The 26,566-nt window shown below is 36.3% G+C and overlaps 2 protein-coding genes across 3 annotated transcripts in view; one reads left to right on the plus strand and one right to left on the minus strand.

The window, feature by feature from the left end:
• The first annotated feature begins 162 nt into the window (after positions 1 to 162).
• On the plus strand, positions 163 to 10,144 carry LOC114532085 (leucine-rich repeat-containing protein 56-like). Its single transcript, XM_028553672.1, has 15 exons — positions 163 to 334; positions 1,584 to 1,752; positions 1,942 to 2,029; positions 2,354 to 2,414; positions 3,212 to 3,308; positions 4,119 to 4,201; positions 4,384 to 4,501; positions 5,026 to 5,248; positions 5,716 to 5,874; positions 6,069 to 6,116; positions 6,912 to 6,967; positions 7,091 to 7,212; positions 7,920 to 8,000; positions 8,509 to 8,817; positions 9,261 to 10,144. Exons 2-15 carry the CDS (start codon positions 1,591 to 1,593, stop codon positions 9,415 to 9,417), a joined length of 1,764 nt encoding a protein of 587 aa, XP_028409473.1. The 5' UTR covers positions 163 to 334; positions 1,584 to 1,590; the 3' UTR covers positions 9,418 to 10,144.
• Positions 10,145 to 21,014: 10,870 nt separating this feature from the next.
• The window catches only part of LOC114532012, a 29,795-nt gene continuing 24,243 nt past the window's right edge, over positions 21,015 to 26,566 (minus strand). For both annotated transcript variants that reach the window (XM_028553609.1, XM_028553610.1), the window contains 5 exons: positions 25,936 to 26,181; positions 24,649 to 24,912; positions 23,326 to 23,640; positions 22,697 to 23,050; positions 21,015 to 21,910 (listed from right to left, as the gene is read on the minus strand). In XM_028553609.1, coding sequence (XP_028409410.1) covers positions 21,576 to 21,910; positions 22,697 to 23,050; positions 23,326 to 23,640; positions 24,649 to 24,912; positions 25,936 to 26,181 — 1,514 coding nt within the window. In that variant the 3' untranslated portion in view covers positions 21,015 to 21,575. The remainder of the gene's footprint in view (positions 21,911 to 22,696; positions 23,051 to 23,325; positions 23,641 to 24,648; positions 24,913 to 25,935; positions 26,182 to 26,566) is intronic.

The raw sequence follows: 26,566 nt of genomic DNA on the forward strand, positions 1-26,566 counted from the left end.
AAGGCATAAAGAGTGAATGAAAAATAGTTTCGGATTACTTGGCGGCAGAAGTGTTACATTTTTTTAAACTAAATCGAAGGTGATTTCTTGTCTCCGTAGAGCCGGTAGAGGTATGAACCTCCGGTCGGATAAATATACCAATTCGTGCCAGTCCTACGAAGCTCACGCGTGTGTTGTCAGTTGTCTTGGTTTTATGATATATTTGCAAAAATATGGGTTAATATTTTACGTTTTTTGTGTGTTTTGAGATGATTAATGACGCAGAGAGAAGAGAATGATGTAGAGAGATGATTCTGTTGTTGTGAATGCATAACTTGTGTTAACATTGACTCAGGTAAGCAAGCCACTCGGTCGATCTACGTCTATGTCTTTATGACCAGACATATTCCTGTTGTTATGATACTATTGAATATTGTACTGTTATCATGCTTTAACACAGTTTTGAAAAAGTTGTGATGAAGGGTTTTGATACCTTGAAAACAAATAATCACAGTTTGTAAATTACATTGGACATATATACCCAAGTGCATGATGACTGATGATCAGCATTCAGCACCAGTTTGATAGATTTTCAAAATTGCATTTTCCATTCCTACCTAAACTTCTCTTAGTAAAATTAGATTTATATATTTCATTGTAACTTTAAATGTGGACCTACGAAGGTCCATTGAATATGAGTGTGATGAATAAAATATATATATTGAATATTTGTGTGTGAGAATAATAAGTATTTTTCAGTGGCGTAGGAAGGGGGGGGCACTGGGGGCACGTGCCCCCCCAAGATTTCTCAAGGGACCAAAAGTGCCCTTTTTGTGAAAAAAAAAAGCCTTTTTGGGAAGCGAAAAGAAACGAAAAAGTATCTACTATTTCCCAATAATCCTTAAATTGAGAGGGATTTGCGGCCATTTCAGAGGCCTATATTTCAAAATTTTCTCGGGGAGCATGCCCCCGAACCCCCCTAGCAGTTCCAAACCCAAAAAATACGAAAATTGCTCTGCGGTCGGCGGTCTCTGAATCAAACCGTCCCTATATATATTTTTTTTATTAACCATTTTTAACCGCCATTTTTATTAACCAAAAGTGCCCCTAGAAGCTGGTGCCCCCCCCAACCTCTGGATGCTTCCTACGCCCTTGGTATTTTTGAAGCAAATATATTAATTGTGAGCCCAAATCATATTATGGTATATATTACCTGCATTTATCCAATAATATACCATAAATTGGAGATCGCAGCCAGTTAGCCTGGTACTTTGGCAATTCAAACAAACACTGTGAGCCAGCTAGCTTTCTGAAGTGCAAAAATATCCCAATCCCAAATGGAACAACATACTTATAGAGTTTATTGCAGAAATTTTCTTACTTTTTAAAAAAGGTAGAATTTTAAGTGACAGCTAGTATTTAACTTGTATGTCAAGCATCCCACCACTTTTTTATGTTTTGGCACAATTTGTTTACTCCAACAGGAGATAATTAAATTTATCATCATGATAATGAAAGTTTTGGTGCATTAATACTTTGGATTTGAGATATTTATAATATTTCAAAATACATATTATGACAGTCAATGAAATGACACTGTTTAGGGGTATAATGGAGGCAGATGTTTGCATTGATCATCTTCCAGTGTCAACATCATCCAATGAAAGTGTTAACATCCGAGAATTTGAGGATGCGATTGTCAACCCTGATCCTGTCATTAGAAATGAAGATACTGAACAACTCATGGAGGACTTTTTATCACCACAAAAACTGGTAGAGTATCCTTTTTTATTCCACCAGGCATGATATTAATTACATGTACATAATATCAGGCAAGCTGAGACTAAGAAATCGTACGACAAGCGCGTTGGGAAATAATTTTAATCATAATAAATAATGTGTACATATGTTAAGGATTTATTTTTCTCTAGAATATCCAATATTTCTGTTTCTTATTTTTAGAAAAATCTGACTGGAATTCAAGATTTACATGAAGTTGTTTTTCTTGAAATGATAGTGAATACTTTGCAGAACAGTTTAGGGAATTTTGGTAATTACTTTTGTTCATAATCATAGTTTAATTTCACAACAAGTTTGGTATGGTATAATAACAACTGTATTAAAAGACAAAAGCACCTATACATAGTTCTCAAGTTTTTAAGGCTGTCAAAAGGGTGAAATGAGGTTGAAAAGGTTGGGTTGAATGAATTCTACTCTGATTACACATGTTAATCATAACCATGACCATATGCAACTGCATTATTAGAAACCTTTATCAACTTATGAGGATGCTATCAGATCATCCTTTCACCCAAACCTTTGTTTGCATGGACATTATTAATTTTATATTTATAATACATATTTGGTATTTTAGGCAGTATGGTTCAAAACCTGAAGCAGCTGAAACTAACAAACAGCATCATTTCATCTGTCAGGTACAACTACGTACTTTATGTTATCTGAAAAAAGAACACAAAATATATTTTGCCTGCATGATTTGCAAAATGTAAAATTTTAACCTGGCCAAATTAAGTAACGAGCAGACAATTAGGACTTCACCTGTTTGCAGGCAAATGCCTGTATGATCTCCAATCAGTTCTGGAGAATACTGATCCGACTGTGTCTTGTCGTATCTTATTTTGAAATCATCCTTTGTAAATTTAGCCGTCATCCTTAGAATTGAGAATTCTCTTTCCAGGGGACCCTGTAGGGTTCAAAATGAAGGGAAAATTTAAAATATCCCCTCCCCTCTCCTATGGTACTGGCGGCTTCCATGTTGGATACTTATAGTATTAGCTACCACACATTGCAAACGTTTCCACTAAGAATAATAACGGAACATTTTCAGTAGACGTAAAATACAGCAGAATTTATATACTGTTAGAATCTGACCTGAAGTTGTTTAGAAATTTTATATCTATCATTTAAACTTATCTATGTACATGTAACTGTAAAAATGACACAACTATAGTTAGTATATTTACTGTGATACAAGAATCTCAAGTTCTCTCTGCCGAGATAATAGGATTAAAAAACGATGAAAAACGAAAAAGCTTGGAACAGTATACAGATATATTTGACGGAAGAAATTTCGTATTCGTTTTTCATTTCGTAGCTGCGTGGTGAATCTAATTTTCTATATTATATTTTGTTATTATTGTTCAGTGCATAAGAAATGTTCACGATATTTGACATCTGTACATTATTGAATCACGACATTAAATGATTTCAGAGATCTGGGCACAAGTCTCACGAACCTTCAAACATTATGGATGGCAAAATGTGGTCTGGCTGAACTTGATGGTATTAGTTCTTTATGTTCAATCCAAGTAAGGACAATAAATTGTATTTAGGGGCCTCAGTTAAGAATACTTAAAGCTAATTAGTTTCTAGGCTGCCCTGGGATGAGATCCATAAGGGTACATCTACTGTACGTGTACCTGGAATGATCTAAGTGTAGATCCAAGTGTACATTGCTCAACGCTTTAGTAATTTTCAGAATTTCATTATAAATGTATTCTAAATATTTTCACCAACCAATTCTTCTGCAGCTGGTTTTATCAGTACAAGTATGATTACTAAAAATGCGAGGTTCGTAATTCACGTTTGAATGCACCATCATGAAAACGTCGTTGCGTCCGCTCCGTGAGGCTTGATTTTGAGGCTTGAGGCTATTTTTTTAGAAATCTCGCACTCTTCTTCATGATGACCGCCTTTGTGACGAGATAACAAAGCAAAAGCAGTGATATCTCGGATACTGTAACTTCTCTTATTACATAAACTACACGTGTAGTACTTCCTCTGGATAATACCTGGCATTGCATCTCTGTTGCATCGTCTACTCTGCACATTATTAGGCACTAGACTGTGATACGTCTCTTCCTTGTTCGATCAATTCAACCGCACAGCAAAATTGTACAAAACACTAGTGATACTGTGGCCAAGTTACAGTTAGAAGACAATTGCGATACATACTGTACATGTACATGTATTATTGTTATTTAATTTGACGTCTCTTTCCCCAGGAATTTTACTAGCACAATGTTGTGTTAGTAATCAAATATAAATTAAGTGCATGTAATGACGGTGTGTGAATCAGTGAATGTGTTTTTGAAGTGAAAATTTATATTATTTTGCAGGAACTATATCTTGCCTACAACGACATAACTGAAGTCAGTCCACTGACAATGTTGGATAATCTTCAGGTCTTGGATCTTGAGGGGTAAGTTAGTAACTGCAGGGGTAATTTGGTACATTTTCTTAGGATATCTAGGTAGCAAAATGTAATTTTTGTTTGGGAAGAGTAAGTTCTACAGGGAGTGGATTTTATTTTTCTATGCCATTTATTTTACTGCCAATTAATCATTAAAACACGAATAATTGTTGAATGAACTGTTTTTTCAGGAATTTGGTAGAAGATATAGCTCAAGTGGAGTTTTTAGTTTTATGTCCTGAATTAAAACGTTTGACATTAGAAGGAAATCCTGTTTGTATGAAACCACGACCAGACTCTTCACCACTGGTAAACATTTTAAATTATTGAGAAAGAGCTTGCGATCCAGTCAAGTGTGAAAAGCTAAGATTAGTTGAACATTGCGGTGCCCCTGAGAAATTTGTTGTGTTGTTGATAAATGCATGTGAATGATATCTTGTTGAATGAAGTTAAGAAATTAAGAATTTCAAATGGCGTTAAGAAGTGTGTTCCTCTAATAAGAAATTAGCCGCCGAAGGCGAGGTGATTACAAGCGTATAATCCCTCAGCCGAAAATGAAGTGGCTTGTAATCACTGAGCCTAAGGCGACTAATTGTTTTAGAAGAAATTTCGAGGTGTTTACAAGTAGAATCAACACATTTCGTGAAAATTTATAATTACTTCAATTTTCTTATTTGAAAAAGATGCATCAAAAAGCTATAGTCAGCGACCAGTAGTCATCACTTCGGAGACAGTGAGTTTTAACCGATCAAAATGCAGGAAAATCAATAGTCACCTCGAAATCAATACTAAAGCCTATATATTGTTCATGATTCGTAATTCTTTAATTTCAGACGCAGCTCGACTACAATTACCGGGTGGAGGTGCACAAAGCTCTACCAAAACTGACGTTTTTGGATGATGAACCATTTCTCTTTGATCTTGTTGATGGAACTAAAGTATTGAAGCTCACTCCTTCTCAACAACATGACGTCAGCTTGAGAGAGAAACTGAAGTCTGACTGGGAACTAGTCACTGAAAGAATCAAAGCATTTGATGTTGATGAAACTATAACAGGTAAGAACTGCGTTAAATGAAATTTAATTTTCTTCCATTTATATTAATATAGCTACTTTCATCCACTGAAATGAGCAAATGAGAGAAAATTACAGATTAGTGAACTGTAATAAATAACTGGAACGATACCCTCTCATTGTTTTTATCTCCAGACACACTTGTTTGAAGGTAAAGTTCCGCAAATGTTCTCACAGATGAGGCCAAACTTTACCTTCGGCGGGACTTTACCTTCACAAAAACAATGAAGAGGTATCGTTCCAGTTATTTAATACATTTCACGGTTACAGATTGACTTCTTTGTTGATCAATATTAACAGTTCAACTTTAATATCATGGCCATGCATGACAAAAACAAAAGTTTAAATCTGCTCCTTTTCTTTAAAAATCTTCTTTAAACTGCAGAATCCAAACTTTAAGACTAGAATGTTGAAGATTGATATTTCTCGTATCAAATTATACAATTTTAGAGTCGAAAAAGCCAGGAAATGAACGACCCTCAACTTCTCATAGAATCAGACAACGACCATCGTCAGCCAGACCAGGTTCTTCACGACAACGACCAGGGACATCCTCTGGCGAGAGACCTGGTTCAGGTGGAGTCACTCGACCATCAACTGCAGCAATAGGTAGGTTACAGAGGTGTTATAATAAATTCATGGTAAAAAGTAAAGTATATGGTCATATCCTGTACGTTCGACCGATTTCAATCGAGATGACTAGTTTGGTTACACTAGTGAATAGTGAATATTATATTAAACTTTTTTACGTTGGTTTCTAGTGTTTATACTGTTAGCATAAAAATCTGATTCTTTCCATTTAGGTGAACCTACTTCTTATGAAGAAGATGATAGCAGTGATCTAACTCACGGTACTATGATTTTCAATCAATTTAGGATTACTTTAGTTTCATGCAGTCAAGTTTACAAGTAACTTTTGTAGCGGAACATGATAACGTAACATTGAGAAGTTAATTCATTTACCGTCAAGTTATTTTATTCTATGGTTTAAGCTTATATAACATATCAGAGTAATTTGCAGAATATATATAGGGCTCTCCTGACGTACATAAGAATATGTCCTCTGATTCCGAGCTATGTTGCTCTGCGGTCGTGATATAATTATAGGCTATTAACTTATTACGCGTATACCATAAAAAGCGACGTCACGAAACTGCGATTGAATAACACAATGGACTTTTGCATAATAGACCAACTTTTTATTTAGGCAACAAAAAGGAAATTTCCGAAAAGTGCATACTAAATTTCGTAAAATTACCAAGTTTGGCCCCAAAATATTGTAAAGTATGGAATATATAGCCATGCGAAGTTGGAAATTTTGTATACTTTTTTACCACGGCCGGAAGTGTGTAACTAAATTAGTTAAACGGTTCTGGCCGTGATAAAAAAGTATACAAAATATGCTACTTCGCATGGCTATATTTTCCATAATAATTGACATTTTGCGGCCAAACTTGACAATTATACTAATTTCGGTATGCTCTTTTTAGCTGTGGTGATTTATTTCCTTCTTGTTACCTAGATCATTATCCAAAACTGTTTCGTTGTTTTAGCCGACTCGGTGCTGTATTTGTCCCATCCTAGCACAAAAACAGATTGATCTATGCCAAATACACGGTTTATATTTTGTGATATATCACCTATAGGTTCGGCTGCTGTTATCTGTGGTAATCCATCTCGAGCATTGAAAAGCCGCCGGAAGGTTAGAAGACATTTGCTGCTATACTTCTCCTTACCACTGTTCAAACATTTATGTTTATTTCTTCTGAGTGTCCCACATATATTCCCTATTATCCCCTATTAACCCGCAGTATGTTATTCCTAGAACATGAGTCATGAGGTGAATATTTTACAATTATCGTCGATTGATGAAGAAAATCATGATGGTGATAAGTCTCAACGAGATCTCTTTGAAGAGTTAAAAACATGGAGAAACGAATACGCCAGGTTAGAAGTTGCCTAGAGGTATTGGTCACCAATCATCAGACAATGTTTGCTTACGTGAAATCATCGTGAAATTGTTCACGTTTTTTTTGAGTTTCTCTTCAATATCTGCAGTCGGCACAGATATAAATGCAGTCATTTGTATCGTATTCTTTGAATGTTTTGGTACCAAACCGGGTTTTTTCTTCACGATCAACCACTCAGTGTCACTGTTGCTAGACCATTGAGCAGTGGTAACAGACGAGTATAGCAGCAGTATATCGTGTTTAGATCAGGTTACATTTCTAATGTTCTCAATCTTTAGCGGAATTCAACGTGTAGTTATAGAAAATCTCATTAAATTCAAGTAATGAAACAGCTGAGAAAATTGTAAACTATTTGTCGTGTAGAGGCCGGTTGTTGGAAAGATGGATAAAGTTATCCACTGGACAGTAATACCAGCCAGGGGCCGGTTGTATCAAGCCAATTTAGCTTAAACGATGGATAAGTTGAAAATAGAAAGCAAGTCTATCGTTTTATTCAACTAAATGTTTTTAACCTTAACACAAAGATACTGTTTACAACTACATATTCAATGCATAATATTTAAGTTGTCTCATTCAAGAGAGATGTAAGAGTGTTATCTAATTTTGACTTATCAACCGTTTAAGCTAAACAGGCTTGATACAACTGGCCTCAGATAATTTATTTTATTCTTTCTAATACTGTAGAATACTCGACAGTCGCCCGCAGTCTACTACACAGGGAAATGGCGAAGACGATACTGATGGACAGCCCCAGAAGTTGTATAAGTAAGCTGTTTTTACATACAAATAAGAAGAAATAAAGCTCATGGTTTTTACAGCTACAGTATTGTATAATTATACAGCAATAATATAAAACCTTAAACTCTGAGCGCGGAAGGAATTATGGGTTGTAAGGTGCTGTGTAATGTCCTTCTACTGAGGTCAGAATATTACCATTACAAATTAAATCAGCAATAACCCATAATCCTTTCAAATCAACTTCAAGGTTTAATGTTTCGGAAGGGCAATTCTCATTGCATATGTACATGTATCTATATTTAAGAAGAAAAACTCGGAACACAATATTATTTCATGTCACAACTCCTGTTCATGATTCTTACTCACTCAAGGAATTGATCATCTAGGGGGCCGTAATTTTTCACTGAGTTGCCTGAGTGAAAATTGAAACATATTATATTATGTGGAAACAGAGTGTAAACGGAGTGAATCCAGTTTCCTGTGCAGCAGCTAAAGGTCGATGTTTCAATTGTCATATTTGATCTAATCTATTTAGCAATCACCCTGCACCTGCCCCATCCAATCTATCACCCACTCCCCCACAATACCCAGTGTCCTCCCCTCTATCTAATGGCCCCACACGACGTAGGATCTCCCCCTTCATTCGTGCATCCCACCCTCTACCCTCACCTCCAGAGGATTGTGAACGGCCGAGAACAGCACCTAGTTTTCCACAGCGACAGAAATCCTCGAGATCTCAGTTCAGAACGAGAAATATCTCTGGAGAAATAAGAGAATCTCAAGACGTTCATTCATCAGAACCAAGAGCAAACTCTGCTCCTGTCAACTCCTCGGCTCCACAAAGGTGATGATAACGTTTTAATAACATTGGAACGTTTAAACGATATAGTGAAAGCTGCGGTTTAGATCAATTCCTTTGTATAATTATAGCTCCCCTCGTGTATCCAATATCTGGTATTCTGGTGTATAATCATTATTATAATAAACCTACTCACCGCATGGTGGTGAGTGTAGTGTGAACAGCCAGTAATACCGAGAGAATTTGTGCTGAGAATTTGATAAAAGTTGGCATATTTTTATTATTATAAAGTTTTAGCTATATTATATTAAATATAAAACAATTACATAGGTCTCGTTCTCCATCAGGTCTCATACGACTAAAAATTATGGTGTAATTTTAATTAATTATATCTTATAACAATGTGGTATGATATATGGTACATGCATAAGATGCTCGATTACTTCACTTCACTGCAGTATGTTTATAAAATATCTTTACTATTTTAGATCGTCATCTTCGACACACGACGCGTCTGGTGATCTTCGTGACAATCCTGTAATCTCTGCATCAAGAGAGTTAGAGCGACCAAGAGTTGATCGTAGAACCAGAGTAAGACCTTCAACAGCGCGACCTGCGGCTGTCAGGAAACAAAATTTGCAGTAGGAAGTTACATCACGTTGAGATTAACGCAGAAGAGCGGCGCTTCGTTATGTGTAATAGATGGATATACCAATGAAAGAATGGATACGATGATTTCAGCTGTATAGACCAACTAGGGCAAGAAGAACAAAATCCAACACCATTGCTCAAAACTGCGTGTTAGAATGGTTCAAAAGTATCATAAAGTGTTCACAATCTGCGAAGTTTTTAACTTTACTCCACGTGTGCTTAGAAAAGCACTTGCGTTAGGTTTTTTCCCACGTGATACAAGAAAGTGATGAGAAAATTGAAATCTGAGACGGTATTGCACGTAGAAACCGTCCTAACCAGGTTTACCAGGGTAATAAAGGTGTTACTAAATAATTTTTCGTTTCTTTTCACGAACGAAAGTCGTAAATCACCAAACAAGATTACGTCAACCCATTCAGCAAGGTCAGAAGGTAGAATTATACAAAATGTGTTGGATTCTATTCTTCGTCTCCCGAGCAACAATTTTGTTTATTTATCCATTTCATGTGGCAGACAAACTGTACTGAAAATTTAACCTTATAATACGCCAGCAGCAATATACATCTCAAGTATTCCTACACCAAGCATTTAAGATGTGTTCATTTTTTAGTTCTTTTCGACGGAGCATTACTGCGGCTTAGACTTAAAATGTAAAAAGACTGAAGTTGTGTATTATTTATATTGGTTGTATAATATACTGTACTTTTCATTCTGACTTAGAGGGAGCATTAAAAGCTTTGTGTGCACGCAGCGGAAATGGATTTCGTTAACTGACACAGTGACAGTGAAGTAAAGACGTAGGTTCCTGACTTGTCTTTGGTTGAATCTCAGATATATCCTAGCCACTGATATATAAAATTAATATCACTAATAGCTATGTGTCCTGCATGTAAGGGAGAGAGGAGTCAATCAAGTTTAGTCCCACATACATAAGATTTTCCCAAAAAGATAAATCTTCGATGGAGACTTCGACCGAAACCGGACAGTTATAGTTGCTTCAAAAAATTCCAAGCCTCTTAATCTAGTTCTGAAATTTCTATACGAGATGATAACGGCACAGCGGGTGCGATACGCCAACACGACACGAAATTTTCTGACTGCCTGGCGAAAGAGCCGGCAAGAATGCTGCAGCGCAGTTCAGACCTCGGTCTTTTATGTACGGACCTCGCTATCGCTCGGTCCGTACGGTCAAGACCTCGGTCTGATATTTTTCTAGTACGGACCTCAAATTCGGTTAATAAGTGGTATATATATCAACCCCAATTATCCTAACTAGTTTCTCCTATGGTCCCATGTGGTTTTTAGTTTAATTTCACTCTTTTTGATAAAAGGAGGTTATTATGGTTGACTTTCTTTGAAATATTCAACATCTCAGTGCTCGTCTTTCACGACCCAGTCCGTGAATAAAATATTTAGGATAAAATATGATCCGAAGAAAAATTACGGCGTATTTTAGTTACGCAACCAGGCTTCTTTATTTATTTCTGGCGTATGTGAAATAGTTGCCTCATATGCATAATCTTGTTTACTGCCTGACAGAAGCAAACCTCAAATTCTTTGTTTTGAAGTTTTTGTAAGGCATACAAATCACTCAAGTTCACGTCCAGTTGAAAACAATGGCATGGCGATTTTGTTCTCTGCAACCAATCAGAACCAGAGAATTTGATGACGCGAAGGAAAGAGTTTGCAGGATGGTGTTGGGCGCGTGCTTTCGTATGGAAATTGAAAGTCGTTCTTAAATATTTTCTTCCTGTTGCAAGACGTTTGAGCGAAATTCTGTGGGAAAATGTCCGAAAGAAGCGAACGTTGATCGACTAACAAGACGTCTAACTTGTTAGCGCTGTTCATGGCTACATATCTGCGGGTATTTATTTGAATCAACCAATTTTTATATCACACCGACACGGATCAACGCGTGTATGTTGTTAAATTTAAACGGCGAACATTAGCATTGCCGGTTGCTACCAAATGGACCAATTTTGCTTGCCTTTTCAGGCTGAATCTTCTCAATATTTGACTAGTTTTGCCAACATAAGTTTCGTGTAACTGATCACTTGCATTCCTTATCGTTTTAGAGAACAAATCCTTGGGAAAAGACGCAAAATTCCAAGGACGTCACGTAAGGTTGGTTCATGTGAAACTTGATTTATCGCTATAAAAGGAAATACCCCGCCATTGAAGCAACACATTTCAGTGAATAAACCCACAGCTCAAAAATGTTTTCAAATTAAACCTTATGACTCCTTTCATCACATTCATAACGTTTCTCTCTAGTGTGTGTTCTTTGATGGCTAACCAAATCACTACCACGTGAAAATCTCTTCTTACAAACATCACATTCATAAGGTTTCTTTCCAGTGTGCTCGCAATTTCTTTCTCTTCTTGCTGCCTTCAAGCTGTTCATTGCCTCACTATGAACTCAAAGACTTTGAAAACACAAGATATGAAAAATATCCTGGCAACACACAAAGCCAAAGGCGGTATCAAAACGGCAAGCGACAAATCCTAACTTTTTAATACTGGATCATTTTGTTACACGATCCCTATTCTCTGTATCTTTCAGCGGAATCGTCGGGGCCGTAGGGGAAATAGCCCAATAACGTATACTAGATTAGAACCACAACAACAACTTAGAACTTCGTTTTATAGAAATGTATTAAAAGCTGTGCCTCCGGCTCGTGCTGTTGCCTCTCACACTAACTGCAACTAATGACTGATAACTATTCACCGCTTCCGAGTGTCAAGTGTCTAACAATTAAGCATTGTTCATTGTTCCACAATGTTTCAGTGTTCCACAATGTTTCATTGTTTAGTTGTGCAACGCCCGTGCATATACAATATATCTCAGTCATATTGCTTATATAACATATCTCCCTCTTTTAGTTGAAAACCTCCCGGTTTTCAGTGTAACGATCACAAAAAAAGTTATTACAATTTGTTTCAATGTATGTACAATCCCACCCCCCACGTTTCGCTTCTTTTTCGGAATCTTTTAGCTTCAGTTCCAGCGTTCTTCAATGTAAGTGGTAAATCTTGCTTGAACGACAACATTCTTTCTTCATTTTTTTTTTTCTTGTATATTCATAGTACATAATTCAGTTGCACTGAATGTTAACAAGTACAGATAAATACTCACCCAATTGCCAAGGCGTATGAAATAATGACTTGAACCAAGGAAAGGAAAGACGGTTGTGTCAGGGGAGAGACAGTGACATTACGACAATCACAGAACAAACCAACAAATAACATAACAAACGAAAATAAAGCCTATTGTATACATAGATAGCTCTTTCGTTATTCACTTGCAACTCTCACGCGAAGACATTTAACTATGGTTCACCGCAGTTATAACGTGTCCAAATGGGGGTATCAGGACTAGATAATTCAAAACGGAAAGTCAGGATCATAGAAGCATAAGGCTGCCGAACACAGAGAGCAAGAAACAAATTATCCCAGAGGTTAAAAGCTAAGAGTCTGTATGGTTCGTTAGTCGTGGTTTTGTTGTAAGTTGAGAGGCCATCTGGTGGGAGATCTACGTCACATTTCAGTGTTGCTGGTATGATAGATTCAGTATTTGGTGGTAAAACACATGTTTGGTGTGCATGTACTGAACAGAAAATATTTAATGCTGGGTTAGGCAGTGACTTTTCAGTAGGTAGTAGTAATTCAAGTGTATTGTTGTCAAAATTTATGACAGACTGGTAATGACTGAGGAAATCAGACCCAAGAATTGCATCATAAGTTAAATTTTCTATGATGTATGCGTAATATGTATAATTGTATTCACCAATTTGCAAAGGAACTAATGCTAAACCTTTGATTGGCATACTTTCTCCGCTCACAGTTCTGATGGTATGTGGAAACACTTTATTGCTATTCACTCTCTTGAGATTTGGTATTCTGTTAAATAGAGTCTCACTAATTGTGGTAACAGATGCCCCAGTGTCACATAAAAATGATGTCAGTATGTTACTTACTCGGCCTCGCACGAATGGGCAATTATTGCGAATCTCAAATGTAATATGATTAGAATTAACAGAATGTACATTTGCTGATGGGACAGAAAATGATAGGCCCTCCAGGTCAGAATTCAAAACAACACTCGATTCTTTATTAATTTCTTTACTTCCTTCAAATGACAAATCAACTAGATCATCACAGATTGGTACATCTGTACAAGGTAAGGGACATTGTTCTCTAGTACTAGGTCGGACTTGTTGTGGTACATTTATACATGGTGACTCATTCACCTCTAAATTATCTGCACCTTTTGTTTACTGGACTTAATAAATTCATTGAAACTGTATCACAATTCATCTTTGGTAGACCAGAGGAAATACCCTCTTCATATAGTACATTAACAGGCTCATCTGTGGATAAATTAAAATCAATACCTATAAGATCAGGATGTATACTGGTTCCTAATTCAATATCAAATGGGAGGCTGGCAAAGTCATGCTCTTCTTCTTCTATATTAACTAGTGTGTGTGATATATCAGTAAATTGATCATATGGATCATCATCAATCTCATATTCATTAGACATTTCCAGACATTTCGTTTCTTCACAGTTCCCTGAAAAATTTGCTTCCCTATCGTCCCGGTATAAAGAAGCAGCAATTAGTTTCCCGACTTCAAATGGAAAGGATTATTACCAGTGTTTCTTTGTTGAGGGTGAAATACAGGAGCATCAGAACGAATATGTGAATTGTGCTGAGCTCCCTGTGAGAGCTGATGTTGCGCGTCAGGGTGGATATATTGATTACCTTGAGGTGCATGCTGATTGATAGTGAGGTTGCATACTAGGACGATGTGATATGCCTCTTGCTCTACAGTTACGAGCGATATGGCCAACTTTATTGCATTCGTTACATATGGGTAACCCATCTGTTGTGCGACGGTTACGGTTAGAGGGCACACCAGAATTTGACGGGCGATGTGGGGGTATTAGGTACTGTGTCTGTCGCCGTACCTCTTCCCGAACTAATTTTGCAATGTGGTCTGATTCATGCCTTGGATGAAATGATGAGGGCTGGCGCCAATTGTCGCGACTTGGGTTGCTTACTTCGTTAGATCTCGCAGGTTTTGGATAGCGATTATAAGCTGCTACATTTGGTACCTGGTTTTGGTCAGTTTTACTCACAAGATTCTCTAGACTTTTAACAACAGATTCGAGCTGAGATTCAAGCTTATATTGTGCTAAACCAGGCGTGCTCATTGACACGGCTTCCTTTAGGTGGGCAAGGTTTTCTGCCTCTGCTAGACTTTTTGGTTGCCCAAGGATAACATGACTTTTTAAATCTGGTCGAAGGCCCTGAATAAAATAGTGCATGCTTTCGATGTCGCTTAAACCTAACTGTTTAGAAATGCACCTTAATTCTGCTACATAGTTTGCCACAGACTCCGTTCCATGCTGCTTTCTCGCTGACAATTGCTGACGCAAAAGCCAAATTGATGCCGGATTGCTAAACTGGTCCTTTAATGCCTTAACTAAATTATCATGCTCGTGAAAACTAGTATTTAGACTAGCATACCAAGAACCCGCATTATCCTGTAAATAAAGAGGTAAGGCGCGTAAACGTTGTTTAGAATCCCACCCACAAAAATTAGCATAGCGTTCAAAATGGTTGAGGAATGCTGTGATATCATCAGTTGGCTTACCAAAAAAAGGTGTGGGCTGGAGAGCAGGGCCCATCTGTAGTGTGTTTTGTGCAATTAGTGTTGTCAATTGAGCTTGTTGTTGTTCTTGTAATTTGAGAAGGTCGGTGTGGCTCTGAATACCTTTCTCAGTATTTTCAGCAAGTTGCTCTTGGCTTTGCTGATTTGTGGTTGTAGACTTCTCATTAGCATTCAACAGTTCGGATAACTTATTAATGAGCTCAGTCTGTTCAGTCATACCTACACCAGTATGGTCTACTAACTCCCGTAATGAATTATCGGCACGAGTGCGACTGCGAGTGATCGGGCCGGACACAATGAAATATTTTATGTATAACTGTGGTGAACAATATAATCAAATGTCTACACCTTACACATAAAACAACGAGAAACATAAGACAAGAAACCACACATCAACAAAATTTATCACTACACGCTCGCAATCATTAACAACATATAAAAGAAAGACTTTTTACTGAATACTGACACAACATGTGGTTCGTCGCATATTTCAAGCCAAAGCAAATAAGTAAGGAAATAACATGTACCTGAAACAGAGCAGATAGATAGATAGAATGTCTTTAATGTTTCGACTTCGCGTCGCGTCGTCGTCGGTCCGTTTCTTCTTTTCCTCGCCTTTAACCGTCAGCGTCTAGATTTCGTTGGTTTTCCTTTTCTCGCCAGCATCATCCACCAATGTTACACGACCCCTATTCTCTGTATCTTTCAGCGGAATCGTCGGGGCCGTAAGGGGAAATAGCCCAATAACGTATACTAGATTAGAACCACAACAACAACTTCTTCGTTTTATAGAAATGTATTAAAAGCTGTGCCTCCGGCTCGTGCTGTTGCCTCTCACACTAACTGCAACTAATGACTAATAACTATTCACCGCTTCCGAGTGTCAAGTGTCTAACAATTAAGCATTGTTCATTGTTCCACAATGTTTCAGTGTTCCACAATGTTTCATTGTTTAGTTGTGCAACGCCCGTGCATATACAATATATCTCAGTCATATTGCTTATATAACAATTTTATAGACGAGTTTCAGTATCCTCAGAACTGACAGAAAGTATTAGCAACGATATATTGCTGCTGTGAAATGAAAATAACGGCGACAAGAGAATAATAATTCTCCACTTCGCGCGCTAGAGTATAATGAAAATCATCACGAAACCGCTGTTCTTTTTCAAAACTGACCTATGACAAGTTGGACAAACACTGGACAAAGCCGACAAACCATAAAACTTGGAACACTACCTTGTGGTTGTTATTTTACCGTGTTTTGGTGGCCTGATCCAAAATCCAGTAAAAAACATGGGTCAGTTTTGTAAAAAGACCAGCGGTTTCGTGATGATTTCACATATTCTTACGTAAGAGAAAGCTGACCCACAACTGATTAGTTTAATCTGTAGAAAATGAGTTGGTTTTTTCAATTTTTATTTCAATTGATATCGGTTATTTCAATATTTCAATAGTCAACTTTGCTGTATTTTACAGTTTCCGCGTAACTCATTGATTTAGCATCATATTATTTCGTTTACCACTTTTGTCAATAATTCGGACGGTTTCACAAGTGTGCGCAAATGTAGAGAAAGTTTCTGATCAAAATTGCATTTGCTGAAAATGGATTTACATGCAAGGTATTAGAATTTTCAAAATATATCATAGTTTTCTTGATTTTCAAAGCCGGCCTAGATTTCTTTGGATTAAAAATGCGTAACAGTTCCTGCAAAGCATATGCAGACGAAGCTACTTGCCAAAGTGTCAAAGCCGACATTAACCTCTTAAGAGATAATTTTCTTGATAAAGTAAACAGGTCACAAAATACAACTTCGTTATACTTTTAAGAAATTCAGACCTGTTAAGAAATTGGCCTTTGGTTCAATTCCCAGAACACTGAGTAAGAATGACTGCGATGATAAAATTATAGTATAGATAATAAATATTAGTAGATACAGGAACCGCTAAGACCACACGAAGTTAGAATACTGTGCCGTGCTTGAATCCTTAAAGAATCTTTTAAATCCCCGAGAAGCTGATGTAGAGCCTCAAGAGCCGAAAATCATCAGCTTTGATATCCCCAGAAAGAGTCCAACGTCTTCAGCTTTTTGAAGCCTTGAGAAAAGTCGAAGATCAATCCAAAGTTATTAGCTTTTTTAAGCCTTGAAAGGAGTCGACCAAAAAAATCATCTGTTTTTTGAAACTTCAGTATATAACACTTATTTACTGCGACCGAAGGAAACATGTTTTGTGGACCCGACGAGGATAAGGATTTTGTGGATTTCACGAGGCGAAGGTAAATTTCGAACCTATAAGTAGCGTCCCATAGCGATGCTCATGTAATGGGACATAGCATACAGTAGCTATATTTTGTTACCCTCGAGTTGTTTAAGTATTAGGAAATCGAAACGAGATTGCATTATATTTAAAATTCTCAGTCGTGCAAGCTAACTATAGACGAGTTGGGTACGAACCGTTTCCTTGAGCATGCAAAACATGTCAATTTATAATTCTGCTTTCAAAAGATCGAATGAGGCCTCCATGCAGCTAAACCCTTCCAGATAAAATTGACATTAATAATAATGACTCCGGGGTAAGGCAAAAAGTGCACTGTGGAGTGGAAGATATTTCCTATCCGTTCACGTTTTTGCGTGAGAGTAATTGCTATAGTGCATGGTAAAAGTCGTACATGCAGAGATGTGTTTGGAAGTTTGGATAAGCAGTGCACTACAACTTGTTTAGCTGTATAATAATACTAAATTTCTTACAAGAGAAAAAAGTTCCTTAAAAAGTTCGCAGGTCTTCGAGTTTAACTTCATATCATTATGTCCTAAGCGGAAATCTTCAGTCACTTCTTTGATACTATTAAGATTATGAGGCGTCGTATTAAATTATGAGGCGTCGTCGTATTGATAATGAGGCGTCGTATTGAGGCGTCGTATTGGCGTGAGTTTTAGTACGTTTCCAGAGCGCAGTGATTTCTTTATCGTCAGAACGTTTTAAACCTTTTCAAATAAAAGTTAGGCATTGAATGAACTTTAGTGATGGAGGATAGATAGATACCTTGACAGAATTTATTAGAAGTTACAAAAACAGTGCTAAGTGTTCCCGAAATGGAATTCTCAAATCATTTGAAAATGTATTGAATGACTACTGGATCGATATTTTCGATAACGCATGTTTTTGAGATAACGAATGAAAATTTTATTAAATTTCCTCTGAATACTTACTTTAAATCTCTCTTTTAATTTCAATCTTAAAGGTAGATTAAATTTACAAATAGCTATGAATATTAATAATAGTTATAATAAATACTGACATCAGTGACATGCAATGGCATATAAATAAAGATTACTTCATGGTTGGCGAGTGCGTACGATTTTTATGCACGAGTTGTGAAGGATCGCAAAACGAACGAGTGAGCGCAGCGAACGAGTGAGTTTGCGATCCTTCGCAACGAGTGCATAATAAAAATCGTACAAACGAGCCAACAGGGCCGAAACTACAGGGTGTCCCAAAAAAAACGAAAACTATTGAAATCACTCATTGTTGAAATTTGAATGCCGTGTGCACGAATTTTAACCCGTGGGGATTTAATGCAACTCAGTAAAATGCTAAATGCTTTGTGTTGCTGGAGAAAGGGGAAGGTCATGGTGATTGAGGTGCACATTTAAATATTGTTAACAAATATCATTTTCGCGTACGAGCAAATTTTACTGCACCATATGCATGCATAAAAATGCTTATGGCAAACATTTACACACCTGTGGGTCCGAACAGAGTGCTTAGGCATTCAAACTCTAACAATTACATTGTTATGGGTGATTTCAATAGTTTTCGGTTTTTTTGGGACACCCTGTATTTCCGCAAAATAAGGGCTTTTAAATTGCACTACAGGGTGTCCCAAAAAAAACGAAAACTATTGAAATCACTCATTGTTAAAATTTGAATGCCGTGTTCACGAATTTCAGCCCGTGGGGATTTAATGCAACTTATAAAATGCTAAATGCTTTGTGTTGCTAGAGAAAGAGGACATGTCGAACGTCATGGTCCTTGAGATGCACATTTAGATAATGTTATCCATATTTGTAAATTGTAAATATTGTTAATAAATATCATTTATTGCGAACAAGCAAATTTTACAGCATCATATGCATGCATAAAAATGCTTATGGCAACCCCGATTTATACACTTGTGGGCCCAACAGAGTGCTTAGGCATTCAAACTCTAACAATGGCATTGTTATGGGTGATTTCAATAGTTTTCGTTTTTTTTGGGACACCCTGTATAGAACGATAATTGGGGGGGTGTTTATTCATATATTCAGTTCTGCCCGACGGATTTCCACTGTGAGCTTTTGCACTTACAAAAGAAATCCGCAGGGCAGAACTGAATATATGAATAAACATCCCCCCAATTATCGTTCTAGTTTCGGCCCTGCGAGCCAACCATGAAGTAATTTGTTTATTAAATGTGTATAAAGATCAATTTGACAACGACACGCTTTTAATATATAAAAACACAGCGAGCAACAAAAATCAAAATTTTATGCATCAAAACATGTTTATTACGGTTCAGTTTCTTCGTAATTTTGTTCAATATACAATTACTTAATGGTTTCCGTGTTTGGATGGCCTGATCCAAACACGCGGGAATGTTGCGAGAGTTAAGAAAAGCGCACTAAATAAACTAGTTTTTAAATTCCCGCGAAATTTCTGTGTTTGGATGGCCTGATCCAAACACGGGCTTCAACCAATCAGAACACACGTTATATACATGTTATTTTATAATAGAAGTTAACATATTTTTCCCGAAAGATTTGAGAATGTGCTGAATGTGTAAATATCATGAATATGAGACTTATGTTTTGAATCTCACTTCTATATTTCGATGCCATCTTGAAAGAAAATGTAAACAAATTGCCACCAAAGTGACATACGACAATTTTTCACGTGTGAAGAATATCTTGCGTCCAATCAAAAGCCGTGTATGGCATTTTTTCACACGTGAAAAACATCGTACGTTCAATGAAATTAACTTACACAGTGAAATACCATTTTTATCTCATCGTTCTGCTGTGCATAAATCTCTATACACATATATTAACCGTGTTTAATCCACCCGAAGTTGTTAGCAAATATATCAAATCGCGGTCAAATTGTTACACGGTGAACGGTGTATATTATTTGACTACAATTGTATACCACCAGATCGCATCAGCGGGTATCGCATTTATACGTAGAATAGTTTGATTAGAATCATTAAGAAAATTGTGTTCATGTTTACTGATCGAGAACACCGAATACGATAAAATTTTGATTTTCAGCAGTTGAAAATCGCATCAAAAATAATCGTAAGATTAATTTATACCCCATCCCGAAGTATACCCGGATATCTTCGTTCCTAATTGACGTCAAGTGCTAAGAAATGTTTGTCTGATATATAACAAACCCTTTCTTGTGCAACATGCATGTTATTTGTAAACTAAAATGCGTATATGTTTGATTTTTCTCTTGATACGATACCAGCCGTATGAAATGCTTTAAAATAGTTCTTCAGGTTGTGTGAAGGTGCATGTCACTATAATTATAGTCGATAGTCTGCTACAAGGAAAAAGGCTATTCATTGAGAGACACCGAAGGTAAACTAGTTATTCCAAAGCCCTGCACATCTATCTCAAAAAGAGTTTTTATAATTATAGTGGTGCACCGCATGCGGTGCTTAGGAACAATCTTTCTACTAATTTACGTTCAAGTTTCTTCAAGTCTTGATTTTTTCAAAATTAGTTGTAATGCCTAATAATTAGTGTTCCCCATATTTTGACTTATTATTAAATAATTACTTATATAATGATATAATTATATATAAACACCGCGCTTTTGGAGAGCAGGCTTGAATGTGAACTATATTTTTAACATAGGTACAATTGTAAATATTTAATGCTTGTGTTTTTATTGTAATTTTGTCTACATTTCCTGAAGAGTAACTTGCTGCTGCAGCGAACGAGTCTGAAGCAAGCGAGCAAGGCAGCATTCCTAATCTATACATTGGAGGGAAAATCTCGATTTTACTATGCGCGTTGCATTGTGGTAGCTCTTATACATCCTTTCATTTGTACCTGCTTGCAGTGCGTAACAGCCTTCGTACACGACCCTTCGTAGAGAATTCCCTAAACAGCCCCTGACATCATTCAGGCAGCATTTATACCGATGGGTAACCTAGTACTGTGTTTAAATAAAGTGGTCAACTCAACTCAACTCAACTATGAAAAGAGGAAAATCGCACATAAAATCGGAAGTGTAAATGGCCCCATTCACACTTTTTGCTGCGATTTTCTTCTTTTGATAAATATAAACGGATAATAAAATTAATTACGAATGCTCTGATGTGTACGAAATCGAGGTTTTAAAACCAGTGATAAACTTCCCGCGGTCGAATGATTAATGCACGTTCACATTTTATCCTGTAAAGTAGCTGCAGGCTTTGAATACTTAATCACCATGTCGTAAAAACTTGAATATTCTACTGTCATTTCCATAAACATTTTTGGCAAAACATCGATAAAATGACTGTCCCTCATTCTTTGATACTCTAAGAGTACTTTTATACATTCCTCTATGTTGTAAACTCTGAACCAACTCTGGTTGATTTGACGAAATAGTCCATTGATTTTCCTTGGGTTTTTCCTCTATATCTAGTAAGGCTTGCTGATACCACGTGACAACAGGTCTTGGTTTTGACCTCTTTATTTTACATGTGACAAATCCTTCCTCATTTTTTCGTTTCAGGTAAATCTGGCTAATCGGATTACCAATCTTAGGAGCGGCTAAAAATACATTCGTACAAAGTTAAACTTAAAGCGAACTTTTATGATCGACATATAATGTTATATCCTTGCCACGCGTTGTAGCAATCCTTGTAAAGGTATACGGAATTTACATCATAACACAATGCGAATGTACACATTGATGTAAAAATTATTGTTCAGCATTATTCGTTATTATCAGTTAAAATATTTTGATGTTTCTTTTTTGCTTTTGTCCCACCAAAATTCTCGATATTAAAAAGAACGAATCCCAACTCTTCTTTATATTTCAAAACGTGATGCAGGATGATTTTCTTAACCAAATATGCATAGAAAACAAAACAAAACAAGCACCCTTTTGCCCGAGCATAAAATATAGGATTCCCGATCGTCGTCAGATATCATAAAATATTGCCGGCTGCGGCAGCCAATCAGATTGCAGAAAATGCTAGGATTCCGCTCGCTGTTGATTTGTAAAAAAATCAATTTATTTCCATATATAAAGTGTCAATTTATAGACAAAAGTAGTGGCAAGAAAGATCTTATTAGTCTTTCGCTGTTGCCTGCAAACGTGATGCGTACACTATCGACGCTTTGCATGGTTGGTTACGATTTCGCATAATTTTGTACTATAATATACATTGTGCTCTCGCGTACAATGTTTAAAGTTAAAATGACTAGTTAAAAGGTGGACAAAAAATCTAAAATTCGTAATGTTTGGAACGTAAATAAATCCGTGAAATTTATCACGCTTTATACTTGAATGAAAATGGTATTATATATACAGAAACACGGCGACATTCTTACCTGTAACATTTACGCGAAATTGTATGCTAGCATTACCGACATCATTCCTTGCAACACACTTGTACAAGCCGTCGTCTCGGGGAAACAAAGCAGATCTTATTATTAACTTGTGATATCCTGTAATATCATAATTATCTTTTGAGCATGCTATTGCTGCTCTGTATGTTCCATTTTCTAAATGCAAATCAGTTACTTCAATAGTCTTTCCGGAGCAGAATATAGCAAGACGTTTATTAAGATAACAACTGATATCAGGTGATGGTGCTCCATTCACAGAAAATTGGATTGATATATCATTTTCCTCCTTGCTGACGAAAACAGGTTTCGTTTCATGAAAAACAGGTGGTCTCTTCCCTGTTAAAAAACCGAACATCGGATTGAATAAATCATGCACATGAATGATGCGCCAGAGCAAGGTAATAATTATAGAACATCGAGGAAAAGATGATAATATGATGTAAAAAGGTGGGATAAGTTTCGTGGTATAAGGAGGCTTCTAAATTGACAAAGATATAATAAAAGAGACGTTCAAAAAGGGCGAAATATGTTCAAAAAGGGATCACAGGGCATCGTGATGGCATGATGCTGGATAAAATATATATACATATAGTTAAGAAAGGTATACTTACCTTTAACCAGCAAAAACCTCACATTTGTGTAACGCATATTGCCATTTTCTCTCACTCCACATCTGTAAAAACCAATATCGTCTGCCTTGACCTTATTAATGATATACTCTTCAACACTTTGTGTAGCATCTTTTCCAAGAGTTATAACACTTCTTGGAAGATAATCTGTCTTTCTTGTTCCATTTATTGAACGCCGTCTTTCCCATTGTAGTTCTGTTGATGGCTTCTCATATTCACAACGAAATTTAAATCTCATGCCGTCATCAATTACGCTTGTCTGTTTAGCAGGTAGTATGTCGAAGTAATATGTCTTTACTGTATAAAAATCACAATGCAAATGTATTATGAGGTCAACGTAACTAGTTTGTGAACGGCAAAGTTACTCCTATTATTGCTAAGCGACCAAGACTCGCTTTGTCACTAAGCAGGGTTCAATACGTATACGTAATTCTTATTACCAAAAGTCATCCACTACAGTCTGTTTTATCTATTTCTTAAGGTGGTCACGATTCCTATACGGGATGAAACAGACCGTAGTGGACGAATTTCAGTGATCAAAATTATGTGTATTTCGCTCTATATCTATACGATATTCAGCACTCTCTGGTATTTTGTGATATATGTTGATATATAATAGAACAAGACGATTACTATAGATTACTAATTCAACACAATTGCAATTGAACACGTTAACTAACCGCAAATTCGCGAAGCCCTCGAGCGAAGCGAAGGGGCGAACGAGAAGTCGACTTGTTCCGCGATAGCAGCCCAGGAAGCATGCGAAATTTATGTAAGCATGTTTCCGCTTGCAGGAATGTCAGATATTACTAATATTGCGTAATCTTTGAATATAGGCTTTGAATACAGCTATAGTTTACTTCCTGACACAGAGTAATTAAAGATACACTAATCATGCCTTAGATTTACTAGCAAAAAGATCATTAAAAACATTACCTTATTACTGATATTATAATATTTAAACAGTATTTATAACAATTATGATTTTTGGCACTTCACTCGATGCAGGAATATTCTAGAGGTTTAAAGGGTTTTAATTTCGAGTGGTATTATACACACTTCAAATTCAAGCCAGGAACAGTTGATGAAAAATGAGTCAACTATAGGTCCTCCGGCAGGAATCGAACCTACGCTTTTGCAATGCCGGTGCAATGCTCAGTGGCTCGAAATTAAGACCTTTTAAACCTCTAGTATTTATAACATTGCTGTAACTATAAGTCAAATGAAATTAATGAAATTATAAGTCAAATATAAGTCCAAAGCATACTATTTGATAGAAAAAATGAATAATATAAGAAATAATACCTGGTACAATTGTGAGTATAGTAATAGCATGGTCCTTCAACCAATTACCATTTGAATCAAATATCGAACAAGAATATTGTCCAGCATCATCCCATCCCAAATTTGTAATTACTAATACATTTCCATATTGTTGTATATTTCCGCCAGGTTTTAAAAATTTCTCGCCAGGAAGAAAAGTAAGTTTATGAAATTTATATGTGTCATTCTGGTTCTTGAGAGGGCATGTAAAAGCGCAGGATGAACCAATTTCACGAACCTCAAATCCTAAAAAATATATACGTATATATGCATTGAAGTTTAATCAAGTGAAGATTTATTTTACTGAAGATTTATTTTACTGATATTATAATTATTAGCTAGGCAGAGTTGCAAAAGGAGTTCAACCTTCCTCCGGCATAGGATTTAAAGTTTTGAAAACTTTCCTCAAAATTACGTTACGTCACTGAGTCAAGTGGACAAGCATAAAGAAATATTTGGTACATGGCGACATGCATCATGCATGTCATCAATTAGAGTGCTCAACTTCAGTTGAACCTTTCTCACAAACCTCATTCAAAGCAACCCTTCCTCGCGAGTGGTACCCGCAACTTTGTAGATAGGATTGCATCATTTCATTACAACCATCTGATATAACATACTTAATAACAAACACTAGGAACATCTTTTTTCATCTGATGGGGGCATAAAATTATTATGTTTCTAAAAAGTCGACAAACATCCAAATACACAAGCAGGATTGAAAAAAAAAATTTAAAGAGTATTTTCATTTATGACAATAAAATTTTGAAACTTTTACTGCAATTTTTGTTCAGTGAAAATTTTTTGTCGTTATTGCAGCTATGTGCAACTTGCAGGGGTGTACCTACAGATTGCTACTTTCTCAATGATGCATTTGTAATTAATATGCCAAGAAGCACAAGATTTACAATCAAATTGGCGTTGTCGCACTAGTCGAGTTGGTCTTCTGCTCAATCGATCAATACTTAAAAATGTTCACAACTTAAAATATTTATCATCAACAACTAGTAAAATTTACAAATAATACGTCTGTGAACAATATCTTTCAACTTAAACTATTTTAACTCTCATTTTACCGAATTAAACTTTTGATGACGTAATCTATTACATGCTCGACCGCGCAAAATTTTAAACACAATTGATTGACATAAGAGCTTCCATTGCCTAGCACTTGTTTCCAGTCAGTAAAATACTGTTTACCTTAAATTGCGCCCTATACTAAGACTACTATACTTGGCAGAGAATCTCGTTATTAACATACTAACCTACCCATTAATGGTTTTGTGACTATAATTTTTAGATGACATTGAATGTCAAATCTTTGATGCTCGCTGCTGTATTTGTAGTCGTAGCTTACTGTGTAAAAACCAGGAGCGTACCGTCCGTTGTTTTTTTTTGGATTGGTCGAATATGGTTTGGTCGAGCAATCGATAGGTTTAGGTTCTGCCCAACTGACAAAGACCAAACTTCCATGACTTCCTTTTTTCACTATTAGGGTGCTGGGACACTCGCAAGCTTTATAAGCAAATTAAAATGTTTGTGAGAAAATGATTTAATATACAGCAACTATATAATTATATATATATATATATATATATATATATATATATATATTTATATATATATATATATATATATATATATATATATATATATATATAATATATATATATATATATATATATATATATATATGCAATACCCCATATGGGTACATTAAACAGTAGAAATGAACTTGCTAACAAATGCCGTCACGGAGGAAAGCTTTTATTAAAAAACGTGTAGCGAACGAGTATAAATAAGACCGAAGTTAGCTGGCACACTTTAGACCTGACGAGGTGATATATATATATATACAGTAGGAGGCAAAAGTTTGAGTCCAGTCGTTGTAGAATTCCAG

Source organism: Dendronephthya gigantea, unplaced genomic scaffold, assembly GCF_004324835.1.
Source record: "Dendronephthya gigantea isolate DGI-Jeju-01 unplaced genomic scaffold, DenGig_1.0 000077F, whole genome shotgun sequence".
Taxonomy (NCBI): Eukaryota; Metazoa; Cnidaria; class Anthozoa; order Malacalcyonacea; family Nephtheidae; genus Dendronephthya; species Dendronephthya gigantea.

Coding starts and splice junctions, on each gene's coding strand:
- LOC114532085 (XM_028553672.1), top strand. CDS start 1,591: ATGGAGGCAGATGTTTGCATTGATCATCTTCCAGTGTCAACATCATCC. Junction 4,502..5,025: donor GACCAGACTCTTCACCACTG/GTAAACATTTTA, acceptor CTTTAATTTCAG/ACGCAGCTCGACTACAATTA. Junction 8,001..8,508: donor CAGCCCCAGAAGTTGTATAA/GTAAGCTGTTTT, acceptor TAATCTATTTAG/CAATCACCCTGCACCTGCCC.